This window comes from Canis lupus, chromosome 33 (genome assembly GCF_003254725.2).
Source record: "Canis lupus dingo isolate Sandy chromosome 33, ASM325472v2, whole genome shotgun sequence".
NCBI lineage: Eukaryota > Metazoa > Chordata > Mammalia > Carnivora > Canidae > Canis > Canis lupus.
The window spans coordinates 5,283,226-5,291,538 of record NC_064275.1 but is presented as its reverse complement, the minus strand read 5'-3'; the positions used below and the strand labels follow the sequence as shown (position 1 = coordinate 5,291,538).

The 8,313-nt window shown below is 36.8% G+C and overlaps 1 protein-coding gene across 1 annotated transcript; it reads right to left on the bottom strand.

The window, feature by feature from the left end:
* Positions 1-1,214: 1,214 nt before the first annotated feature.
* On the bottom strand, positions 1,215-2,144 carry LOC112641373 (olfactory receptor 5H2-like). Its single transcript, XM_025418361.1, has one exon. It carries the CDS (start codon positions 2,142-2,144, stop codon positions 1,215-1,217), a length of 930 nt encoding a protein of 309 aa, XP_025274146.1.
* Between the last annotated feature and the right edge of the window lie 6,169 nt (positions 2,145-8,313).

Here is an 8,313-nt window from a genome sequence, read left to right as displayed (position 1 = left end):
CTTAAAGTTCAGCTTCCTTGGGCTGGCATTCATGACTCTTCCATAAGCTCTATTTTCCCAAGGCAATGGACAGAGGACTTCAGTGAGACATTAGCATCTGAATAGGTCAGGAGTCCTGGTATGCCAAAGATTTGTAATTTTTATTCATTCAATTATAAATCAATTATAAATCAAAAGTATCTGAGCTTTTATCAGCTCTTGAGGCTCATAACATCCTAACTTGCTGATTTTCATGTCTCTCTGAGGCACCCTCTTTGACGTTATATCATCTTAACATTTGGACTTTGGTAATATTCATTTAAACCCTCTCATTGTCAACAGCAGATTCCAATAAAGTCCATATTATTATTTTCTTAATCTTTCTAGCTTATTTTTTTGAAATCTAGGAATATTCAGTCACACCCTATTCAGTCACTTTTGTCTATGTTCACCCCAACTTAAATCCTCAGCTGAATCTGCTACCTTTCTTTTTTAGTGAAGTTTTCCAGATTCCTGTCATACAAACACAGCTAGAAAGGGTCTGTAGAAGGCATCAGAGATAGTGACAGACAACTTGCCTCTGCCTTCCTCTAAGAAGCGCACTGAGCTAAGAGCATCTCGTATGATTTAGCCCTGTCTTCACTGTTTTAACACCCTTGTCATTTTTTTCCCTCATTGCTTCCATTTCTTTTTATTTCTCTCTGTGTATCAGAGTTGAATCCCCACAGGAAGTGAAATTCACCATGCCCCCAAATAAAGTGGAAAGAAAAACCCTTTATGGCTGAGCTCCTGGGATTTGCCTCTGTTCACTCAAATACAAATCTGCCTCCACTATCAAGTTAAATGTAACACGGGTCTTCGGCTACACAGCTGTATAATAGCAAAGACATCAATCAAGTTCTGATCAGAAGCATTATGCCCTCTTAGTACTTACTGCATTTATAAAGTCACACCAAAGAACAGACAAACTTGTGAAATGTTTTCATTTTTGTTTCCTGCTTTAATTATTTAAGTATGATTTCAGCACTCGATTTCAATTTCTTGTGTGCTTTTGAATAACATACACAAATATTTTAAGGAAATTATTAGATTCTCCCACCGTAAGTCATGAAAACACTAGGACAATTATAACCACAAAAAAAAAAAATTTGAGTACCAGTCAACACATAGCAACATGTAATCTCCTGGACAATTTTGTCTTTTTAATGAAAGGAGACTAGATGCTTGTATGCAATCTAAGCATTTCTCTTTAATATTTTTCTCAGTGAATCTATGACTTTCTTATTTCTCAGGCTGTAAATAACTGGATTTAAAACAGGAATTATGACAGTGTAAAACAGAGAATCCATCATATCTTGATCATCTGCTTGTGCAGATCTAGGGCGCACATACATGAAAAGGAGGGGGCCATAGTACAAAGACACAGATAAGAGATGGGCCCCACAGGTGGAGAAGGCTTTCCTTATGCCTTGTAGAGACTTCTTTTTTAAGATTATAAAGAGAACTAAAGTGTAAGAGATAAGAACAATCAGAATGGTGAGCATCTGAATTGACCCAGAAAAAATATATACTATGAGAATATTAATAGAAGGATCCATACAAGAAATTTTAAATAATGGCATGATGTCACAGTAAAAGTGATGTATTATGTTAGTATTACAGAAGGTTAATCTGAATAAAAAGCCTACATGAATTATGGCATGAAGAAAGCCACCGACAAATGAGGAAACTAACAGCTGCATGGATAGTCTGTTGGTCATAATCACTGGATAAAGTAAAGGCTTGCATATGGCCACATAGCGATCATATGCCATTGTTGCCAGCAGAAAACATTCTGTGGTTGCACCAGTTGTAAAGAAAAAAAACTGTATCATGCATTCAGAGAGAGAAATCGTCCAGCTCTTGGCAAAGAAGTTGACCAGCATCTTGGGGGTCACTGTGGATGATATCCAGGCATCCACAAATGCCAGACTGCCAAGGAATAAGTACATGGGGATGTAAAGCTGAGGGTCATTGCAGATGAGAGCAATCAGACCAAGGTTCCCCACAATGGTGATGAGATAGATAACCAAGAACACCAAGAACAGAGGAATTTGCCACTTGGGTTGATATGTGAGTCCTGTGAGAACAAACGCTTCCAGTTCTGTTGCATTTTTAATTTCCATATTTTAATAGATGGCCCCTGAAATTAAAGAACATAAATAAATAAAAGAAATAAAAGAAAATTCAGTGAGGGGAACTGAAATAAAATCACTCACTAGCTTGAAGAACCTTTAATTTTATTTACTCCAACATGGAAACTATTGGGGAAAATCGGTATATTGGGAAAATGCAATTATTTCAATTCAAAATATGTACAACATAAACCGATTTAGAAGACAAGAAAAACATTCTGAACATAAGCAAGTTTATGGGGTAACTATTGAATGAGGTAGGGAAATTCTGTGTGCAGGACATTGATGCAGCATCAAAAGTAAATATGTTAGAAGGGCCTGGATTATATGACTTGAATGCCATGTGAAACATCTTCAGTTTTATTCTTCAAACAACAATCAAGGACTGAAAACTTTTAATAAAGAGACTGGCATCATCAGATTTTTATTAAATTAAATGTTTGGTTGTAGAGTAAAGGACACTAAACAGGAAGCTGTTGCTATTGTCTGGTGATTCCCAAACCAAATTATACATCACAATCGTGTAGGAGAGTTTTTGTACAAAATATAGATTGTGAGATATTACTATAGAAGTTGATTCAGTAGGTCATGATTTGGTTGGAATAATATTGCATTTTACAAATGCTCCCCAGTTGTTTAAACAGTGTGTGAAGTTCTTAGTCTAAGTGTGATACGACATTGGGAGTAATGAGAACAAAGAGGTAGATCAAAGTAAACCAGAATGTACAGTCACTAGGACTCAGTGGCATATTAGATGTGAAGGGAAGTGGTCAGTAAAAGAAAGAGAAGACATTTGGTGCCTGGGTAGATGGTCATCAGCAGTGAGATTGAGAGTTCAGATGTAATAGCCAGTTTTTGCAAGGAGCATTCTGGCAACACCCAGGTGAGATGTACTCAGCAGTATGGTTCTATAAGAGCTTAACAGAAATGATGACTTGGGAGTCATTGTGGTGACTAAAGGCATAGTATGTATGACCCATCCATTGAAGAATGTGCGTAAGGTAAAAGAAGGAGGACATAGAAAGAAACTCGAAGAAGTTTTATTAGAGGGTACAAAATGGATATACATCATATATTAGTTGGATAACATTTGATCCTCTATTGTAGCACATGAGTCTTGGAGGCAGACAAAAGCTGTCATCCAGTCTAGGCACCAAAATTTCTAGAAGCTGACTTTCCCATGCCCTTGCACCTAGAATAAGGGGACTTGATATAGATTTGGCCAAACTCACCTGTGCTGGATTTGGAATATGGATAAAAGGAGACAAAGAGTCAGGAATACAATTTTGGTTGCAAAGTTAGCCAAGGCAGCAATATCAAGACCTTTGAAAATGTATCCTACACCCACAATGCTATTAGCATTATCAGTGTGATCTGTCGCATTCTGTGTATAGCAGCGAGGACAACAGCCCTTACTGAGCTGCATAGACTAGGGACAGGGTTTTGGTGTTAACAGGCTATCTTTCCTGCTTTGGATTCCTGCCATTTCTCCAGTAGATTTCTCCAACTCCCCTAGCATTTCAATGTTAAAACTCATTTCCATTCCATTCATTCTTTTTCTCTTACAAACCAAGAGCCCTGGTTACAAGAAAGAAAGAAAGAAAGAAAGAAAGACCAGAAAAGAATACTGGACAGAGTGATAAGAGAAGTCTGAAGGAATTGGAAAGCTGGGTGCTATGAAATTAAAAACACTCAAGGACAAAGAACAGGACAGTGCCAAAAGTGAAATAAGTGCTCTGGTAGGATAAGGAATGATCAGCGATCATTAAGTGTGGGAATCAAGAGATTCCTAGTGGTTTTAGGGAGAGCAGTTCTCATTTTGTGATAGAGCTGAGGTCAGAGTGTAAAGAGAAGTGAATTGGAAACAAGGCATATGCACAACAGTGAGGAGAATGAAATGGTGTGCTCCAAGGAGCGTGGGGGAGCAGATGGAGATCGTCTGCTGCCCACCGACTACCCATGGGAATACTTTCTTTTTCTTTTATTCAAACTTCCAGCTTTATTTTCCTATGGAAAATGTGTGTGAAATAGAGACTATCATTTTAATTTGAGGCCAGGACCCTTGTACTCTTCACAAATAACCAGCACTGCTGAAAGTTCTTTTCATATTTAAAAGTCGCTCTTTCTTTCTCCAATAATAAGAACTGACTTTCTCTAGCTATTCCCATTTTACTTGGGAGTCCTTTCTTCTCCACCTGCTTTTTTTTAACAGAATAAAATGAGGCAAAGACTGGAACCTAATACAGGCAATATAAATAATCTATGCCAATAATTGCTATTTTGAAATGTATATTTATTTGAAATGAGTTTCCTTCCATGCAATCCCAAACTACTGAATAATTGAAAATTCTCAAATTCAATCTGTGGGCCTATGTTGAGTCAGAAAGTGGAAAGAACACTGGAGGGATATTTTGCACTTCCCCTCATATATATATGGAATAAAAATTTATTATATAAATATATATAAATTATATAAAAATATAAATAAAAATAAACTTATATATATAAAATACTCAATGAAATTATTTTCAGAGTGAGTGGAAGGATGCAGAGGTAATATTTAAGTTAATTAACATTTTAATCAGAGAATGTGGTTAATTAAATGAAATAAACATTTTGAACAGAGTCATCAGAAAGACTTGTTACATGGGGATCATTATGACCTAAGTCCTTAAACCCATTTTTAAATTATCTAACATTCTAGCTCACCAAAACTTACCCCATAGAGTTGTTATAATATTTCTAGCCAGATAATTAAATATGATTACAAAGTGCAGTTTAGTCTTAGAGCTATTTGGCTTAACCAAATTTTACTCACAAGAGTAAAATATTTTTAGAAACTTTCTATATAACAAAATACAAAAAAAAAAAAAAACAAAATACATTTCAAAACTCGATCTCTTACCAATATGTGTTAAGACACTCTGGAGAACTTTTCAGGGTTAGGCTTTCTCAAGTGGAAAAAAAATAGTTGCACCAGTAGCATAGGCAGCAATTCTTTACATACTGATTCATTTTGGAGGCTTTGTTTACCAAACTCAGGAAAATGTTGTTTATATAAATTCACTTTGAACACAAGAGTCTTTCAGTAGTACAACTTGTGCTTTTTCCAGAAGAGGAAGGGTGAATAACTAAAACTCCCCTAATAGCACCCAAGGGTTCCCTATAGGACAAAACTAAGCTGTTCTTCTGGGCATTGCAGACTTGAATGTGTATGTGAAGTCCAGGTGTCCCATCGGGCATTACAGCCTGTGAGATCGTAAACGTCAAGTCACATTATGGTTCTAGTTTTAACAGTTGAAATTGGACTTTATGCCACTACTTTCCACCACAAGGGACACCTCTGGCATGTTTATGCAAGCATGCATTTGCATAAAAGATGCATTGCTCTGAGTGCTTTGACTAATATATTCTTATCTGAGCTGATCCTACATGATTTTAATGAGGCCAAAGTTCTAGATTCCCTTCAGGAACCCACCCCAAAGAAAACTGTCCTCCTCATGCAAACGTCAGGTCACATTCCAGACCTAGACCTGACTCCAAACTTCAAGCTGAAATCTGATGAAAAATCTTACTAGGCAAAGATAAAGGGAGGTGCAAAGGGAAACAAAGATAAAGCATCACAGCGAGAGGTGCCATAGCTCAGTGCTCTGCAAATATTAATGCCTGTGAGTCTCCTAGAGAGAGATCTTGTTAAAAATGCAGGTTCTGGGAGACCCTGGGTGGCTCAGCAGTTTAGCACCTGCCTTTGGCCCAGGGTGTGATCCTGGAGTCGCAGGATCGAGCTCCAGACCGGGCTCCCTGCATGAAGTCTGCTTCTCCCTCTGCCTGTGTCTCTGCCTCTCTCTGTGTGTCTTTCATGAATGAATGAATGAGTGAATGAATGAATGACTAAATAAATAATTTTTTTAAAAAAATGCAGGTTCTGTGTCAGTAGGTCTGGGTGTGGCTTGAGGGTCTTTGTTTCTACATGGTGATTGCTGCCCGTGGACATGTGTCATGCCCATGACCTTGGCCATTGGAGGACCTAGATTATTGGAAAGCCTGGATCATGGGAAAAGCACTACACTGTAAATGTAACTGGCATGTTAAGAGAGAAGCAGGCAGGAGTCAGGTGGGATCAAGGAGGCCAGTATATGTGGATCATAAGGGACCTTGGAGGCTGGGTCAGGGACTTTACTCTTTACCCTACCATAACTGAAAATATTGAAGGATTTAACACCTGGTTTAGATTTATTTCTTGTGCATTCAAGGAGAAAGTTTCCAAGGAACATTCTTTCAGAAAAAGACAACTTAATATACTTATTTGTGACAATTCAATTTGATATCTTACCAAAAAAATTAACCTCCAGTTGCATCATGGTTAGCAACATAGGCAGGGAAAGAGATGTATTTTTTGATAGATTTATTGATCCATTTTCCTGGATTTCCAACATTCTATAGAATGTTGATAGTGAAAGACAGTGTGAAGAAAAATAACAAACGTAAAAGAAGATTCACGTGAAAATTCTGCAAAGGGTTCAGTAAGCAGCATGATGTGTAGAGGTGATAATTTTTTTTAAGATTTTATTTATTTATTTGGGGTGGTAGGGAACATGTGTATGAGCTGGGGGAGGGGCAGAGGGAGAGGGCAGGAGAATCTCAAGCAGACCCTCGCTGGCTGAGGCTTCATCCCATGACCCTGAGATCATGACCTGAGCCAAAATCAAGATTTGGATGCTTACTTGACTGAGCCATCCAGGAGCCCCAGAGGTGGTTTTTAACATAACCAAAACTTGGCTGACATTTCTTGCTCCCTTAAATTTTGTGTCATTATCTCCTAACTCCATTTGTTGCCTGTCTATGAGTACAAAAGGTCCAGTATTGCTGCTTCTGGTATGGATTGTCTTTCAATTTCAGTTATTTTAATAGGTAGGTTGTGGTGTTCCATGGTGGTTTTAATTTTCATTTTCCTGATAATTAATGATGGTTACCATCATTTTGTGCCATTTTTTGACTTCTGTATACTATCTTCAGTGAAGAGTCTAGTCAAATATTTTGTTAGTTTTTTTTAAGGATTTTATTTATTTATTCATGAGAGACAGAGAAAGGCAGAGACACAGGCAGAGGGAGAAGCAGGCTCCATGCAGGGAGCCTGACATGGGACTGGATCCTGGGACTCTAGGATCATGCACTGAGCCCAAGGCAGACACTTAACTGCTGAGCCACTCAGGCATCCCAATTTTGCTAGTTTTTAATTGGATTGTTTGTTTTCTGTTTTTGAGTTTTGATAGTACTCCATATATCCGAATATGACTCTTTTATCAGCTATATGATTTTTATATATATTTTCTGAAATTCTATGGTTTGTCATTTTATTTTAGAAACATTTATGAAGAGCAAGTCTTTCAATGAAGTTAATTATCTGGGTTTTTTATTCTTTTATGAACAGTGTTTTTGTTATTATATTTCTTTGATTATGTCTATTATCCTTTTCATGTATTATCTAGATCAAAGTTCCTTTTCAGATGTCCAATTGTTTCTGCATAATTTGTTGAAAAAACTATCTTTTCTCTGCTGAATTACTTTTTTACATTTATAAAATCAACTGTCCGTATATTTATGGTTTTATTTCTGCATTTTATTCTGTTTCACTCATCTATTTGTCTGTTTACAATAGTACAACACTGTCTTGATACCAAAACTCTATACGAAATCTTAGAATCCTAAATTGTTAGACCTCTAATTTTGTTCTTTTTTAAAGTTGTCTTGACTATTATTGTACATCCTTTGCATTTCCATGTGAATAGAATAGAATCAGCTTTATCAGTTTCTATAAGAAATCTTGCTGTGATTTTTACTGGGCTTTTTATTAAATCTGTAGATGCATTTAGGGAGAATTGACTTTTTTTTCCAATATTGAATCTTCCAACCCATCTTTCCATTTATTTAGATATTCTTTAATTTCTTTCAGAAAAGCTTTTCCCCTCCTTTTTCTGGGTATATATCTCATACATTATCTGTCAGATTTACCTCTGCTTTCATATGCTTTTAACTATTGTGCGTAGTGTCCACACATACATACATCTGCATGTTTGCAGATAGGGAAATTATGCAGTATACATATTTTGTAAACTGCTATTCATGCTTAATATGAGATAGTGAAAGCTCTAGAGAAAGG

What these genes read in the sequence shown, in the direction of transcription:
- LOC112641373 (XM_025418361.1), bottom strand. Translation starts at nt 2,144, where the DNA reads ATGGAAATTAAAAATGCAACAGAACTGGAAGCGTTTGTTCTCACAGGA.